The 18,756-nt window shown below is 39.4% G+C and overlaps 1 protein-coding gene across 1 annotated transcript in view; it reads right to left on the reverse strand.

Annotated features, from left to right (window-relative positions):
* Positions 1 to 976: 976 nt before the first annotated feature.
* Pld5 (phospholipase D family member 5) overlaps positions 977 to 18,756 on the reverse strand; it is a 398,582-nt gene continuing 380,802 nt past the window's right edge. The window contains exons 7-10 of the mRNA XM_026390749.2: positions 14,822 to 14,958; positions 9,791 to 9,959; positions 5,570 to 5,684; positions 977 to 1,233 (exon numbers count right to left, since the gene is read on the reverse strand). Of these exons, the coding sequence (XP_026246534.1) occupies positions 977 to 1,233; positions 5,570 to 5,684; positions 9,791 to 9,959; positions 14,822 to 14,958 (678 nt within the window). The remainder of the gene's footprint in view (positions 1,234 to 5,569; positions 5,685 to 9,790; positions 9,960 to 14,821; positions 14,959 to 18,756) is intronic.

An 18,756-nucleotide genomic window follows, 5' to 3' on the forward strand; every position in this document is an offset into this window, starting at 1 on the left:
TTAACAGCATAATGATTCTAAAGAAATTAAAATCCACTGACGCAGAGAGACCTTTCCTTTATAATACCATAAACTAAACAAAAATGTTGAAAAACTACTTTGTTCTCAAAATGCAGACTTAATAGCTTACTGAATATTAGCAGGTGGCTATATCTTTTTTTTTTTTCTGAGCTTAAGAGAAAGGATACATATTGCTGGCTGTGGTTTTAAAATAAGCAATTCGGTAGGGGAAAAGAATGCAGTTGAAAGGTGAAAATTAAAGACTGCTATTTCCATTTTGTATGTATTCTAAGGGAATCATACATTTTCAAAAGATGTTATCATACTTGGAATTAATATTGAGGTGAATAGAGGAACACTATGTAATAAGAACATTTTGTAAGAAAGAAAATGATACTAAATAAAACCTACGGTATTAGAAGACAATGAGCAAGCAGACAAAAAAAAGTATTTTTTTAGGGCTGTTGAAGGCTGGCATGAGATGGAATCTCTTCATGCTCAGGTGACTGGATTGGGCTGGGAGACGGTTTTCAAGAATAAATACTTGGTTTGATCAGTCTTTTCTCCTAGGTGAAATCTTCACCTTCCTCTCTAGATCAGCAGTGCTCAGAATGGTGTGAAAGCAAAGAGCTCACCTCATGCTAAGAACTGACCAGGTGGGTTAGCAGAAAAAGCTCTAAAACCCAGACAGGAACAGGAAACAGGAATCCAAGTCTTAAAATCCATAGGCAAACATAAAAACTAACTTCTAAACCAGAAGGACATTCTTGGTCAGAAGTAACAAATACAAAAGTCTTGATTTTAGTATACATGGTGATAAGATACTGTTAGCTAGAGAGTACACGTCGTTCAGAGAACATTTTTTTTATAAGTGTGCTTTTTTTTCCCCTAAAAAAAAAGACATATTAAATTGTCTTTCTCTCCTCGAGTCCTTTATGTATAAATATGAAGTACGGAACTGTTGTTGTTCACTCTGCTATGCGCTCAAGGGCTCCTTCCCGCTGGTATTGTGTGTGGCAGTTTTGTTGGAGGGGTGTGAGAGCTTGAAGAGGCTTGAACAGTTCGGCTGTTTGGTTGGCTGTAAGGTTTTGGCGTAAGGTGAATACCAGTCCCTTTCAAACACATCTTTAAGTTGCTTAATGATGCTTCTGTTGTTCCGCACATCTGCCTGGTTGATAACAAGGCCTGTGCCAGCATTCTGGGTAAAATCATTCCCTACCCAGTCAAAATTTCCTGCAAACCAACAAAGAAATAATGGTGAGGAGTTAGGATCCACTGGGGGCATAGTCCCAATATAATGAAATACAGAGCCGATTCTATTTTAAAAAATTATAAAATAAACACCCAGGAATAATGACAGGGAACCTGAATTGTGTTGACAGCTTCAAAAAAATATCCAAGAAGCCTTACACATGGCATATTAATATTTGCATATTATCTTGGCATTTCTTTCAGCTTTGCTCAAGTTGAAACTCAAAACAAGGAATCTGCTGTTCCTTTTTGTAAATGTTATTTCTTATTGACATTCACAAGACATACTAAATATGGCAACATTTGAAATATATAGGAATACACTTAAAAATCCTGTGAACAATTACTACCTTCTCAAAGAGACACCCTCTAATCCATATGTACAAGCATAATGCTGAAAAACTTTTGCATCAAAGAAAAAGCTGATGCTGGGGAAGTACTGGTTCCTGAGCACACAGATGTTCCTCTATTGGGATGTACATAATTTCCTGGGTCTAGTATTGGTCACTTTGGCCCAGGAATCCAGGCAGTTGTTTTGAGAACAAGCTCCCATGTATGACTGCCTGGCGTTAACCAGTGTATTCGTTTTCTAGAGCTGGATTCACAGTGTACCATACACTCTGTGGGTGAAACGACAAATCTCTTTTCTCACAGTTCTGGAGACATAATCAATGTGCCAGCAAAATTGGTTCCTTCCATGGAAGGACCCACTCCAGACCTCTCTCCTTGGCTTGTAGCTAGCTCTTTTCTCCTTATATCTCTTCCGATTGTCTTCCCTCTTTGTGTTTTGGTTTCCAAATTTCTCCTTTTTATAAGGACAACAGTCAGATTAGATTAGTGCTCACCTGAAGGATCTAAATTTTAACTTGATTATCTCTGTAAAGACTTTATCTCTAACTACGGTGACATTCTGGCATACTGGAGGTTAGGAATTCAGCATCTGAATTTTGAGGGATCCGGTAAGGCTGGACTCTAAGAGAGGGTAATAATCTCTATGCCATTTATTTGCAAGGTGGAAGCAGATTAGAGGACTGGACAACTCATAATGCTCCAAGTGAGTCTCTTCTTTGGTATCAAATGCAAAGAGGTTTCCAGCAGTGTTAAGATCTGTAAACATGTCAGGATGGCGCCTGGCAAATGTTAGAGTCTGTAAACAAGTCTGGATGGCGCCTGGTATTTTGCCAGGGGGAGTGGTTTGTGAGGTGGCGCCAGTGAGCCATTAAGTGTGGAGATTTCTTATTGGTTGACTGCTGTATCTAGTTTATGTTAATTAGATAAGCTGTGTGGAATGTATAAATACCCCTCTGGTCCTACAATAAACGGCTCCCACTCCTGCTGTATCGATCTACACAAGTTGTTCGTCACCCCCCGGTTATTTTGCTGCAGCCGGACTGCGGCACAGCAGAACAAAGGTTTCTCCTCAAGAGGGCACAGCACCATTTTTTTCCCCCTTTACTCTTCTTTGTTCTTCATTCAATGAATACTTGTTGAGTGCCCTTAGGTGACATTAGTCTAACAGGTCCCATATTAGGAGCTGCTAATATAAAGGTGAAAATGGCATCCCTGCCTTCAAGGAGTCCAGGAGGGAAACACAATAGTTATAATACAGAGAATATGTAATACTAGGAGAGAATAATGCACACAATGCCACCAGCACAGGACAGAAGGAGTTTCTAACTCTGGCTACATGGGTCAAGAAAGGAGCATTCCATTGAATAATGAGAGATGCATTGAAATTTACTTAGAACAAGAGAGCCAGACCCCAAAGAGAGGATGACATCTTGTGGACAGAGATAAACTTGTGGATAGTTAGGGCATTGGAACATTAAGGGGAGAGACTAGGAATGAGGCCAGGAATGAAGGGAGTATAAGGATGGAGGGACTAATCGTTTATTGAGTGCCTACTATGAACAAAGCACCGTACTTGATATTTATGTTTATTTCATGATTGGTAAGATTTACACTGACTTTACAAAGGAGGAGAGGGAGGCTCAAAGGAGGGAATAAATTTGCCCAATGTCCCATGACTAATCAGTGATGCACTCAGGTCTCCAGGTTCCATGAGCTCTCTATGGGATGACAAATAAGAAGTATTCTCTCTAAAAAATATTGAGCCATGTCAAGACTCACAAAAATTTGTTTATAAGTGACCACCATCCCTGGTATGAACTAAGCTCATGGGTTTTGTTCTCCTTTTTGGTTAAGAGCTAGTTCCATAAAGGGAATGGAGACCTTAAATGTCAAGACTGGTCTTCCCTTCCCTCAGTAGCAATTCAGGTCTCACTGTAGAAATACTTACTGAATCAGATGCTGAGCTCATGTGTCCTTGGATAACCTTGGTCCAATCCCTGCAGCCATCTGTGGGAGAGGCTGCTGGGAGAAGGTACTTAGCTGTCTCTTTACAATTTCATCTTTTGGTCCTTGCACTGCCCTATGAAGCTCCCAAACATATCAACTCCCTTTTGCATGTGGCACCTCTTGGAATCCTGGAAGGTGGGTCTTTTTTTCTTTTTTCTTTTTTTTTTTTCATTTTACTCCTTAAGTCTAAGGCCTCAAGGCCTAAGAATACAAAGTCATTTAAAAATGCCTTAGGGAAGAATACTGAGAGAGCAGAGAATCAATATTTATTAAGGATCTAGATAGATTAGAGAGACATGTTAGGAGCTATTCGTATATTAGCTCACTTAATGCTCATGGCTATAATCACCATTTCACAAATAAGGAGATGGAAGACCATGTGACTTTTTACCATCTTCCATCTTGTATCAGTGCTAGAATTAAAATATGGGCTGTCTGATTCCAAAATACTTATCAAAACAGCATTTGAATATTACTACAAATTACTACGGAAGGTGCCCACAACACCTTGCTTTAAGTAAAGCTCACAAGTGAAATGTCCTGATTTTGATCTCTAAATCCCACTGTGTCTGAATTTGATTCCATCCCTGGATTTCCAAATAGTTGTCCCCAAATTTCCTGTTATTTAATAAACAATTTTGAGTTTGCTTTTTGTCACTTGCTTAAAAGGAAGCTGATTTCATATTATTCGTCCTAAGCTGATAAACATGAGGAAATCCAAATAATCACATTTTTTTTAATCTCAAGAGGAACAGGAGGGATAAAATAATATGCTTATGTTACAGAAGATGTTCTAATAATCCATTTTAATAAAATGATGCTATAACTATTAAAAATGGTAAAAGAGCATCTTCACACTGATCCAGGGGTTAGTCAACCTCTACATGGCCAAGGGGGCTGTGTGGTCTGGATTCTAGCCCCTTTCCCCTGCACCTGCATAACTCAGACATTTCATGTCTTACAGCCCAAGTGTTCTAATTTCTGAAATGTAGAAGATAAAAGTCACCTTATTGATGATGTTGCTAAGAGAATCAAATCATATAAAATGCTTTTTAAAGTTAAGACTATACTTTTTTATTCATCCACTGAATTTGGAAAAAAAATAATTAATATGAACCTCATGTTCCTATATTCTCACAAACATATTTTTCTTTTCTGTTTAGAGACCACCACTTTGTCTATGTCATGTAATAACCACATGGCTATTTTGGATTTATGTACCTACTCTGAATGGATAATTTCAACTCTACCTGTGATGTTTCCAGTGAAGGGACCACGTAGGGCTTATGCACAGCACAGAAAATTAGAATAAACTTGATATGTTAGGAAATAATTCCACCAACAAATGGGTTTATGCATCTGGGACTTTATTACCTTAATACTAATAGCTAATATTAATTGGATTTTATATTTGTGCCAGGCACTTTGTATATATTATCTCAGTAGAAACTGCCATTAGCCCCATTTTAGAGATAAGAAAAACTGGGATTTAGAGAGTTCAAAGAAATCATCTGATGTTAGACATTTAGAAAATGGCAGGGATGGGATTGCGACTCAGATTGTATAAGTTCTGGCACTGAACAATTACAGTGCTTGCCTCCCCATGACCCACGGTTGACTGGCTTGTGGTGCTGTGGTGCTTGTTTTGGTGCCAGCCACGGTCTTTGTGAGCCATTTGCCTTCTTGTCTATAAAATGAGGCAGGTGGACCAGAGAATTTCTGCAAAGCAAGATGTAAAGACATCTTCCATGATATCCTAGTACAAGAATCAGGTCTCAGAGGAGACATTTGGGCAGAGGAGCTCTTCTCCCTCACCCTCCTATTTCCTGACCACCAGGGCCCACTAGTCATCAGCCATGGCTCCCAGGTACTGCTCTTTCATCATGGACCACCACTGAGGTCCAGGTGAACCAGCACTTCGTGGGCAATCTCTGAGGAGCTTCCCAGCCCTGACACCTACCAATATAAGCTGCTCCATCTGTCACCATGTACTTGTTACGATTTAATTTAGGAAAGGTGTGATTCTTTTGTTCTTTTGTTGCACAAGCATTCTCTCTTTCCAGATCAAAAAATTTCTGTAAGGAGAAAAAAAAACCAGGTGAATAGAGAATGTTTTTGGTCTGTTCAAACAGGCAAAGGAGCGAATTATCTAAATGTCAACAATAGACCTCATTGGGTTATTAAAACCATACACTCGTTACTTTGTATAGAGGAAGCTATTTTTATTCTCCAATTTATATAGGCAACAAGAGAGAAAATTAGCATGCTCCACTTGGTCTATAATTAACACTTTTAAGCTACAAAATTCATTCTTTCAACAGGGTGAGGGCCAGAAGGTTGTTTAATTCTCTTTGTCTTATTCACCAGGGTGCACTGGCATTTGAAGCATGCCTCAGGGACCTTTCTGTCAAGCATGCCAAAGAACTGAATGAGTATTCTTACACTTTGCATGCATTATGTCAAGGACTAGCTGACTAACTTGGGGATTCAGAAAGGTCACAAGAGAGTTTGCCACGGGAACAAATACTTTCCATCTACACACCTAAGTCTACAAGCTCATTCAGTGGGTGACTCAAGCCATGCAAACCATAATTGCAAACAACGAGTCTTGACTTTCAACTTCACCATGACCTAAAAAGCAGGTTTGCACTTCAACCAAGGCCAAAGATGGAGGAACAAGGAGAACGTGGGCTCAGAGCAGGAAAGATCAAAGTAGGCACTCCTGAGACTGTTGAATTTGCCACGTGTTGGATAAAGTTTTTTTTATTATTTTTATCTTTTTTTTTAGATATATGAGTGTGGATAAAGTTTTGACTGTGATTGAGCTCCTGGGACTCTGGTGGTTGAGCTCTCACCCATTAACAGTGAAAGTCTCAGGCAGGTCTGTACATTAGAAAACAAACATTTTCATAATGGCAAGAAATTCTGTGTGTGTGTGTGTGTGTGTGTGTGTGTGTGTGTGTGTTGCTGGTGATTGAACCCAGGGCTTTGTGCATGCTAGGCAAGTGCTCTGCCACTTAGCTACATCCCCAGCCTCACCATGGATTTTTTTCTAGGATGTCTTATAGGTGTGAGATCATGTGTATTGGAAGGAAAGAAGAGAGAGAGAGAAAAATGACATAATACCTAAAAAAGGAGACATAGTATAGTTTCAAAATGGTAAGTGTTTAAATTTGGCTTGGGGAAATAATGAGAGTTGGTCTTCCTAGCCTATGCCCCAGCTTGGGAAAGAGGTGACCTCGGTGATCATCAACGTCCCTTCCAGTCTGTTTTTTTTTTTTTTTTTGTTTGTTTGTTTGCAAAACCCTTGAGATCCATGGTGCACACACCAAAATCTACCATCCAAATAATGCCTATTTCACAACACAGAGGAACATTCTCCCAGGGCATGGAGAATACCCTAGTTCACCTTATTTCTCCAGTTCCTGTCTTCCACAAAATTTGCTGGTTTGTGGAGTCGTCAAACTGACTTAATAACTTGAGAATGCTCCCAGGTCACAGTTGTATACTCACAAAGTCATGTTAGTATTGTGGGTAACAACCAGCAGTCAGCTTGCCTGGACATTCTATCAAAATGTCCACGCATAGACTGTTTCCTTCTGAGAAAGATACTATTGTAGAATCAAGAATTGATTGAATTCAAATCAATCAACTTGAAAAGGAGTAAAATACATATCCTAAGTTAAGTCAAGGATGGAGTCACAGCTTGAGGCTTTAGCAAGAACCCATTTTCTCTAGAAAGTCGATGATGGCCCAGAAGAGGAGAGACAGATTTATCTGAGAGACTAACATGACAGCAGAAATCAGTCAGAAATTCACTGACATTATTAGATTCTATCAAATGTTGTAAAAGACAGCAAAGTCATTTCAAAACTGATTAGTTAATTCATTAAAAAATAAATACTCAGCTAACTGGAACAATTCTATGATTGTTTCTGTGATCTCCTTGTGGGTACAAACCCACATCAGGGGTGCGAGGTGCCCATTCCTCCAAGGACAGAGTTTCCTGTCCAGTTCCCAAGCCCTGTGTCTTAGCAAAGCTCCAAGGCTCCTGCAGATAGGCCACATGCAAGAGTCCAAAGCCTACTTTTCCTTGGAAGAGCTCATCAGCCATCTGTGTTCTAGATATTGGGGCATTAAGCTTCCTTCCCACCTTGGTTTGTCTTGAGCTTAGAAATACATGACCTCTATTTAATAAAATGGCCAACAGTGAGCTTTTAATGTTTGGCCTATTCAAGAAATGTGACCATCTGTGTTCAAAAAGATAAAATTGATAAAGTACTGTAGAGCTTATGATGAGCTTCTACTTTCCTTGGAATTTCTTGCAAGTCTTCAATGACAGCACTCAATATTTCATACCCCTGGGAGATTTCAACTGTAGGGGCCTTAGCAGGTGTGATATGGGGTCAGGAAGTTGCAGGACATGGGCAAAGGGAAGTTGCAGGACATGAAAGCAAAATATACCTCAGAGTGTGCCCAAGGCCCAGATATCCTCCTTTCTGCTCCTGCTAGACCCTTTTAGTGTGGCAGTAGTGCTCTTCTACCGCGAATGATTCCCTGGGCATCGGAGTCCACAGAAAATGGCTAACCACATGGATTTGGGCATTGCTCTGGACTGGGCTCCCTCTCTCTCAGTATCTTAGAGAAACTTTCTTGTCCCTCTGCCTTTGCTAGCTCCATTCTTTGACTTTATTCATTCATACTTTCATTCATTCAACACATATTGGAATACTGTGCCAGGCATCATGCTGGGCACTGGGAATATGATGGTGAACTAGACACCTGTTCCTAATCTTGCTTGATTACTCCCTGGGGACCTTTATGTCACTTCAATTACCTGGAAGATGCTGTTCCTGGGCTGAAATAATCCTAAGCATCCCCTTGTCTGTGGAAAGGTTTAAACTCTATCCTCCAGTATCTCTGCCAGGTTTCTGGGGACTACACAGCAACTTCTCAGATCTGTGATATCTGATTCCAAACTACACTGGTGCTCTGATCTAGTTCCTGGTTATTTCATTTATTTGCAAATCTGACCTGGGAAACTTCCATGGGGGTAACCACAGACTTGTTTCAGTTTGCAATACTTACTCTGATTTGTGAACCCAGAGACATAGGTATGGCTGCCTCAGTTTACAAAAACTAGTTGAACAGAGATTTGTGCAGTGACTGGATGAAACTTTGCATTTCTCCCTCACAGAGGGATGAGGGTTCTCCGTGTGGGAAAAGTGTAATAGATAGTGGGTACCCAGAACTTCAGACCATGGTGATTCACAGATCTGTTCTGTTCTCTTGGGAACAAAGCTATCCTTCTGAACACACTCACAAGCCTCCCTCGTCTCCCACGTGTGTGGTGTCTGGGCAGTGGAATGCAGGCCACCTCTAGACCTGACCCGTAAAGACTTCTTCATGGTCTTCCAGCCTCACACTTCTCTTGATTGAGGTAGTGAGGGTCAGAAGCTACATGCCAAAGTGATATTGCAAAGCCCTTGTCATCCTGAGTTCCTCTATACCAAGAGGAACACAGCCCAACTACCTAGAAGAGGGCCTGCTACAGAGATTGGGCTCAGCACACATGTATTGAATGCTTACACAGAGGGCCGGACAAAGCTGACAACCAAAGGGTTAGTGGCCATTTGTCAGGTGAAACATGGAGAAGGTGTTGTGGGCAAGGGCATAGTATGCATAAAGGTCCTGTGTGGAGGATGGAGAAAGTCAAAGATGAGCTGGAGAGTTTGCACTTTTAGAGTATCACCAATTTCCAAACTTGCTTCCTTCAAGGTTTTCAGAAATGGAATAGCATGTGGCCCAGGTGACCAGGAAACAAGTGTGGAAGCCCAAGCTGGGGAAACACTGGGACTGGGGGGTCTTTGTTAGAGCATGTTCCAGTGCTCTAGTGGTCACAGTTGTGCAGGTAATCACAGTAGGTGAGTGAAGCAGTTCAAACAAAACGGAGAGGTTGCAACAAAAGTATGTTTGAAGAAGGCTAGACAAGAGGAAATTTGGGTCCACTGTCCGTGTTTTGTGTGTGATTGTTTTGAAAAATAACTTCCTAGCCTCTGAAGTAGTCTTTACTCTCCTGTTCTTACTGGAAGCCTATGTGCACGTGTATGCTCACAGCTTTCACAGACATGCAAAGGGAATAATACAACCTATTTAATAGCACAGTCAATATAATACTTACAACTTTCAAACTGCAGTTGGCTATTTCTGTGCAAATAGCTTTAAGAGATGAAATAAAGTTAAATGTGAGGGGATCAGTTTCCTTCCAGAAGCTTATAAGAAGTCGAACTTTAACACTTCGTAAAACTAATGCTTCTCTTATTTTTCCATCCAGGTCTGGCCAGTACGTCCTGTATAAGTAATATGCATATAGATAAAAATAAAGAAAATAAATTAGTTTGGGGAAGAAAATTGACTGTACTATATAGAAAACACTTCAATTACTCTCTGATCATTATTCTGTAGTAAACAAAAAGCCTTGTAGGATAGGTTGAAAAAAAAAATGCAAGTCTTTTGGGTTAGGCACAAAGAAATGAAGCTTGACTGGGATCAGCTCCTGCCTAAAAGAAGATCTCTCACCACCAGCACCTGGACTGCATGGGCCTAGGGTGCAGACAGAATGATCACCACTGCAGACTTCCATCATCATACCCACCACACATATGTGCACTAAGAATCAGTTTTTCAACACAATTTCAGTTAAGAGGCTCGAGCAGCTCCTCTGTCCCCAAATGCCCCTCTGACCTCTTCTTGGGTAACTGTCTCCATATGAATTTCTGCTCTGATTATTATCTGAGCTTTTTCACACTTTTATTTCCAGGGTGTCCTTGGCATCACCTCTCCTGGCCAAGCCTCCCAGGACTCCTCTTCCTCCCACCTCTGGGCTGTACATTTGGATTCTTCCATCAGACAATCAGTTTCTTCACAGCCTCAACCTCTTCCTTGAATCCTTAGCCCTCTGCCTTTAGGGTTAAGGATGCCCTGATTCTTCTCAAAGGCCACAGCTTCTCTTAAAGACCTGCCAAGTATTTTTCCCCCACCACCTAGCCACTTGGTTTCAACTGTGAGGACAGCTTCCTGCTCTACCTCTCCGGTTCCTGCCAATGTCACTTCCAGAATTGTCACTTAATTCTCCCGTGAAAACCAAACAACTTCCCTATCTTAAGGACCATGACTTGCATACTTTATCTCCTCTGCGGTTGTAGGGCTTTGTTTACTCATTCAAATCTTGTCCTAATTCTGGGCCAATCCACTGTTTGGACTCATGATAAATTATTCAGAACCTTCTCTTGTCTGTGTCATGATCACTGCTCCTTCACACATCTTCTCTTTGTATCCGATGCCAGCCTCCTGCCCTTCAAGTCCCCTGCTCTTCCAATTGCATAAAACCTGCTCTTTGACCTTGTGTGGGCTGCAGCCCTAGGATCCCTCCAGTGACTCCTGTCCTTCAGCTCTTCCCTGTGTCTCTTGCCTGCCCAGTCTCATTCCAGGTCTGATAATCTGCATAGCACTTGCCCTTCCATCTTCCTCTCCCTTATGACTAAAACTTAAATCATGGGTAAGTGCTGTAATTTTCTTTTTGTCTGCTTCTATACCCATAAAACTGAGTCCTACTAGAAAAAATTATCTCAGTCTTGTGCTTCAAGTTGGTATCTCTGCCTCCAGTCTTATCCCTGTCAAGTACCTCCTCCATGACCACCAAAATGACCCATCTAAAAACGCATCTGGTCATTTTTTCCTTGGATTAAAACACAGAAGAGGCTCTCCAAACTCACAAGGCTCACCAATAGATGGGGCCCCCTAGTTCCTGGTCCCTGCTTCCTCTCCAGTTTGATCTCTCACCACCTTGCCTTGGGCTCTGTGATCTAATACTGAATTTTCTAGGCTTCTTTCCTCCACCTGAAACTTTGCTTGCTCAAGGTGTCCCTTTCATTTGGAAAATTCCATTTCTTATATTTTTCACAAATGTTCATGAATAATTTGAAATGCAACTCAGATAGCAGGTCCTCCTGTAAGCTTCCTTTAACCCAGGAACTGTACCATAGATGTGCTTTCATGGAGTGGCTCTAATACTTGTTACACACACCTATTGCTCCATCTGTACCTTTGCATTCTAATAAGATAATCTATGTTTATCTGCCCCTTTCAGATGGAACTTCTATGACCATATGCTGTTCATGCTTTAACCACAAGTACACGGTGCTATATAAATATTTGTTTAAAAAAACAGATATTAATAAATGAAAGATATTAATACAGTCATTCCTTTGTATCCATGAGTGAACCATTTCGAGACTCTAGTCGATGCCTGAAACCACAGGTTGTATATATACTGTGGTTTTTTTTTCCCCCTCTACATATATATCCTGTGTAAAATAAAATGTATAAATTAAGTAAAATAAAACATTAACAATATTAATTAACAATAGAACAATGATAGTAAGATACTATAATACAGGCTATTTAAAATTTCTGAATTATTTATTTCTGGAACTTTCCCTTTCATATTCCAGGTAACTGAAGCTATAGAAAGTGAAACTGTGGGAAGAGAAGACTATTGAACTCAAAGACTAATCAGGCTACATTTTTATTAGTCCTTCACACATTGACCAGTTTCCTTCTGAAAGATTCATTCCAAGTAACTGAAGAAATAAATCATGAACAACCCCAAACTGAGACCTAAATAATTACGTGAATTGACTGAAAGAAGGCAGCTTGATTGCTATAGCAGGACGAGGTGGAGCTGGGCTTCTGATTTTTTTTTTAAATTTTATATATTGTTTTAAGTTGTAGATGGACACAATACTATGATTTTGTTTATTTATTTATATTTAGGTGGTGCTAAGGATTGAACCCAGTGCCTCACAACTTCAAGGTAAGTGCTCTACTGCTGAGCCACAACCCTAGCCCCGGGGCTTCTGATTTTTTAACTACAGTATTTTCTTAGTCCTACATCACTGTTCCATTCACTTCCTACTACCTTGAAAATTAGAAATTCTAAAACTAACACTGAACTATGGTGTTTGTTTTTTTTCACAGGCTGACAATCATTTCTAATTTGGGAGTGTATGAATTTTTTTCTTTTTCATTTGGATATTGGCAGTGTGTAGACTAAAAAAAATCTTTAAGATATTGATTAATTTCATAAACACAATAAAATCTGATAGTATTTACTTGTTCAGTGAAGTTTAATTGACTCCTGAAAAACTTTTCCAGTACTATATAAACATGAGTAACCAATCTGACCTTTTAAAAAATATCATTCATTTGACTGAGAAGACTTTCATTATAACCTGGATATATGAACTGCTTATTTTTTTTCAATGACCTTTTGTTTAGAAAATTAAAAACACCTTTTGTTTTTGAAATTTTAAAAATATAATAAAAGAAGTATTCTCTGAATAACATCTGAAATGATAGATGAATAACCAAAATGCAAAACTTCAGGTAGGCTTCAGTTCTTTAACATTCTTTTAATTCCTTTTCCTTTAAGTACTTCATAATTCTTTTTCCCTTGACCATGAAGGATTCCAGTTTTGTTTATGGGTCTTCATGGAAAAAAGGTTTTGTCAATCTGATCATGCATCTTCCTAGCCTAAAACAGAAATCCATGAATTTGCCTTATTCTCCTTTTTCATAAATAGGAAAATTATGCAAAACCTATTCGTTTCAATGTCCTTCCAAAATGAAACTGACATCCAGAACTGAACTAAAATCAAATAAACAACAGAAAGAAAATTTTTAATAAAAAGGAGGGATACAAAATACGTGAAAGTGCGTGTGTGCAAGGGGGAATCCATGAATGTTCAAAGGACACACAATATTTTAAAGTAAAAGTGTCTTAATCATGTGCGTCTTGCAGATTAACATGCTTCTCCTCTGACTGTCATCAGGAGTGATCATTTTCTGGAAGACTGCAATTCTGTAGTAATTTGCATAAAGAAGTTACATATTATGCATATGTGGGGTTGGCAATATGAAAAATATTCAAGCAATATAGGGCATACTTAATCATTTAACCTCAGTAAATGGTTATTTTGAAATTATAATTTTCCAAATTAAAAATGTCTTTGGTTTCACTCCCCAAAAGTGCATTTTGAAAAGATTTCCTGGGTTAAACTAATTATTCAGAACACTGACAAGCACCTGAATCTCTACATTTACAGTGAGAAAGCAAAAATGGGAGAATGGGAGTACCTGGGCATGGCCATGCATATATACATGCAAAGGCTTTTGTAAAGAAAAAAAATAATTTCTGTCCCTAAATTTATTTCAAGTATTTGCATGCTGAAAGAATGATGAATTAATTTTTTAAATACTACATTTTAAAGATGTTCTGTTTCTTTCCCAGAGAGATGCATTGACTGGGAACATATATATTTTTAATTTCCTTCTCCTTTACATTGAGAAGATACATGAACATTAAGCATTTAATGAAGATTGCTCTGAATATAAAAAAGAAATATCTCCTTTAAGGAAAATCTGGCAAGACTACTCAGGTATATTCAGCACATCCTTTGGTACATCCTCATGAATAATGTTAAAATATATTTTTCCAAATAATAGTCTATTTTTTAAATTTGTTGTTGCAGTGCTGAGTATCGAATCAAATGTCTCATGCATGTTAGGTAAATGCTCTACCACTGAGCTGAACTCCTAGTCTTTGTTTTATTTTATTTCATTTTATTACTTTGTATTTTAATTTTCAAAGTGAGAACTACCTAAACTTTCTGAAATTGCTTTCATGCCAATAATGTGAACTACTGAGCTATTTATGCATGGCCAGAACCTAGTACCCCTCCCCATTTTTTTTTTTTTTTTTGGTACTGGGAATCAAACCCAGAGGTGCTTAGCCATTGTGCCTCATCACCAGCCCTTTTTATTTTATTTTTGAGACAGGGTCTCGCTAAGTTGCTTGGGCCTCTTTATGTTACTGACCTTGAACTTGAAATCCCCTTGTCTCAGTCTCCCAAGTAGCTGGGATTAGAGGCATGCTTTACAGTGCTCAGTTAAGACCCTGATCTCTAATATTTGGGGAGGAGATGTATCTGTGGGTGAACTGCAAATGCACACCAGGCATATCTGAACAGTGTGCTCTTCCTAATGCAATGTGATAGTGTTTCCATGTGCAGGCTGGTTTATCCTGTGATCCTTCATTTAATGGCTGGCTTCGAAAAACTGGGTTATAACTAGAAGGTGGATACTCACTGACCTTTTGGTGCTTGTGCTGGAGATAGGCAGGTAGTCCATGACAGCAATGTACACGTACTGTTTGGCGTCATCTATCACGCTGTAGATGGCATCTATGTCAAAACTTCTGTTTTTAGGGCAAAAAAGTTTGGGAGAATTCTGTGAAGACAAAACCCCCAAATTTCAGAGCATTAATGGTTGGCATCTGAGGATTTCTTTATTTGCTTTAATGGGTAGCTTCAAACTAAATTTTTGCAAACCTACTTTCTGTTTCTTCTTCTACTACTGCTTTTTCTCCCCACCCACCCCCCAACCCCTGATTTTTCCTTTTTAGTACTGGGGGTTTAAACCTGGGGTGCTCTATCACTGAGCTGCATTCCCAGACCTTTTTATCTTATTATTATTTTTTGAAACAGGGTCTCAAAATACAGTTGTTTATTGTCTGTCTAAATTGCCGAGGCTGGCCTTGAACTTGCAATCCTCCTAACTCAGCCTTCCTAGTCACTGGGATTACAGGTATGCACTACCATGCCTGACTATTTACTGCTTCTTGATCAGATTAGACAAAAATATTCTCAGCCTTATGAAAGTTGAGACACAGAGAGATAAAGGAGAGATGGGATGGGTCTCTTGCCTGTCCTTTATGTCTAGTTTAGTAGACAATTTTCACTTTTAAATACCGACATCTACACGTTTTGGAGCCGCACTCCAGCTCCAATCTTATGTGATTCTGGAATACCTCTCCATCACAGATAAGTTGTGAATTTCCTCAAGTGTTACCATATAAACTTACATATACATATAACAAGCAATTTATTCCAGAAGTCATTTCATTTGAAAGGTGAAGTAGCCATGAAAATACTCAAGACACAAAAATCTAAAGATCTTGGTGTTTATTTATTTATTTTCACCTGAATCTTTCATTGAATCAGGAAGAGGCAGGGATGTTGATTGTCGAGAAGGGACCATCAATAATCCTACAGGAAAAATCTGGGTGAGTTATTAAGATGCCCAAATCTATCAGGAGAGTCAGAGAGAAAGGATATTCTGCCAGACTTCAGAAAAATGAGAAAAGAGGCAAATTATGCTTCAGGTATTTTTCTCATGATGCCTGAAGTTTCCATCTTATAAAAATATGATGTTGCTATGGTAAGGGGGGGGGTGGAAATGTAGTTTTTTTCCCCATTATTTTTCTACTGGTGGGGACTGAAAATAGTGTTCCTTTTAGTTCTTTTCTTTGACAAGTCTCAGTGCACAAATATTGCAAGGAGTGGTTATACCTAAAGGCTGAATAAATGTTCCTGAAACTGCCTGGAATAAATAGCAGTGTTGGGCAGTCAGAGTCCCAGGTCACTTGTGGTACAGTTCTTTACACTGCATTGGTCAGAATCCCTGTCCCAGCTCACAGGTTCATGAAATGAAGTGTCTGGAATGGATGCCCACTTGAGATGAAGTAAGGGGGTAAGAAACGAGCAGGTTGAAGGTCACCCCCTAACCCCAGGCATCCCTATTCAGAAAGTCCTCTTGGCAGGTGATAGTCAGGATGTGCTTTCGATTATTAAAATTATTTTTTCTTTTGGAATGAGGCTGAGCTTCCAAATTTTAACAACAACAAAGACACAAACAACCAAAACATAACAATGCTAGTCCTACAGAGATACAGAGAGAGTCGATCTGTTACCCAGACAGACAGATGGGTACTGCTTCTGCAGTGTTTCTGGTGTCGGTCAGTCCCTCCCTCTTCTTCCTGATGGTCATTTCCTTCATTCAGGCACTCATACTGTTTGCAGGGGGTTTGTGATACCTCCTAGTGTATTGCCTTGCCTCCATGATGTTTAACAAACACATGTCACTCTCTGGGTAAACTGACTTCTGGTCTTGGGGAATCCAGTCTAAACTCAGAGGGAGGGATGTGTCCATAGCTGTTGCTCGGTCTCCCTTATTTGCTGGCTACTGTGCAGTCTGTGTCCCCAAAACTGAATTAACCATCAGCTCATGCCTGTGTCCTCATCTTCTCTGCCTCTGGGCATTTGCTCAGCTGGTCTCTCCAGCGGACATCCTTCCTTAGTGTTGGCTACCCACGTCCTATTGGCTCAGTTCAAATTCAGCTCAAATATTACCTCCATTGAAACTTTCTTTTAGATCCTCAACCAGTGGTTGCTTCTCCCATCTCTACGTTCCCATCCTATATATTTCTTTTTCTTTTTTTTTTTTACCATCTTGGCCATTTCCAACGTCAAGGGCACCCTGTGCATTCACGTTGCTATTGCAACCATCACCACCAGCCACCTCTGGAATTTACTTCTTATTTATCATATTCAAATTTATATTAAAATTACTTGCATTTGCTTCCCCTCCTCAGCTGGACTGTTTCTAGACTGATTTCAAGGATTGTCTTTTATTCATTCTCCTATATATATCCGATAAAATTAAATATGCATATTATTTAATTTTCTCAGCCCTTTGGGTTTGCTTTAAACATGTTTCAGGTTGTTATGAAGAAGCTGAGGATCTCATCTCTGGACAGGCTCCTGGGCTAACTCTGAAATGTGTCCAAGCACCCTCTCTTTTTCAGTTAAGAACTTCCTGAATCGTATCACATAATCCCAAACTGGATTTTGTTTTCAGAGAGAAACAAATTTAGGCAGAGTTGTTGGTGGTCTCTCTACGTTTGCTGTCATCTTACAAGTTTGGATATAGTGTCGTTAATCTATATAGAAAAGAGTAAAAGCTTTGGTGATACAGGCCAGACCCAGATTCCAGCACTTATGCGCTAGGCCTGTCTCTTACACCTTGAATTTATGTTTTTTCGTGGAGTTAATAACAATAACCCAACTTTCTCACTGGTTCACCTGCTGTACCCCTCTTCTATGCTTGTTTTCATTCAATCAACAGATCTTCTTAACTGCCTGCTGTGTTTCAGGCTCTGGTCTGGGCACATGATATATAACTGTGATGAAGGTACGACCCTGCTTTGTGGAGCTTCACTCTGGCACAGGTTGCCTGGCACTGCATTCATTTGTCTTTGTGTTCGTACTCTTAACTCGTGAGCTGCTTAATGCTCTATCTCTTGCACCTTTGCTCAGTAAATATCTGTGGAATAAGTGTGCAAGTATTTCATAAATTAATAAATGTTGGAGGTCTGTCCAACCCCCAACCTTCACTTCTAGTTAGAGTTTCTTTATTCTAGGTATTTCCAAACTCATTTAAACATATCTTCACTAGTATTTACCTGCCTCAATGTTTCCCATGCTCCCACTGCTTAACACAATGTCCAGAACTTGGAAAGTGCTCTGTGTGTTCAGGAAGGGGAGGAATGATTATTCACATCAGTCCCCGTGCACCTGGGGGCTGGTGGTACTTCCCTGTGTGTTCTAGGCATGTTCCAGGGTCCTCTACCTTTATAGATAGTACTACTGTCTTTAAAGTTTTTGCTCAGGGTATAAATGAATAAATAACAACATAAAAGAAGATCTACTGCTTTGGTATAGGAAATTAACGTTCCAACTGTAACTAGAGAGAAGGCTGTTAAGTTTCCCTCTTAGCACTCCTGAATGAATTTTCGGAGTCTGACTTGGGGGGTCTCCCTTTATTCCACGGTAAAGTAGAAGAGGGAAATTATAAATCCTATTCTATATTTCAGTTCTGTGATAATCTCTTACCAGTCAAGAACTAGTGATATATTTTGTTTCTAGGTTAATTAAGGTTTCTGTCATAGACCTATAGGTGCCTTACATGATATGCATGTAATTTATTTTGAATAGTCACTCAATACTTGTCTTTTAAAGACTTTAGCAGATTTTTTATTATTTCATCATAGTTTCCTGGTTTTTAAGCCTTATACTCTATTTGTAGAATAGTTCCATTAAAATGTAATTAAACATAAAAAGACAAGCCACAGAATGGGAGAAAATATTTGTAAGTCTTGTATGTGATAAGGGTCTTGTATCCAGAATG

Source organism: Urocitellus parryii, chromosome 9, assembly GCF_045843805.1.
Source record: "Urocitellus parryii isolate mUroPar1 chromosome 9, mUroPar1.hap1, whole genome shotgun sequence".
Lineage (NCBI taxonomy): Eukaryota > Metazoa > Chordata > Mammalia > Rodentia > Sciuridae > Urocitellus > Urocitellus parryii.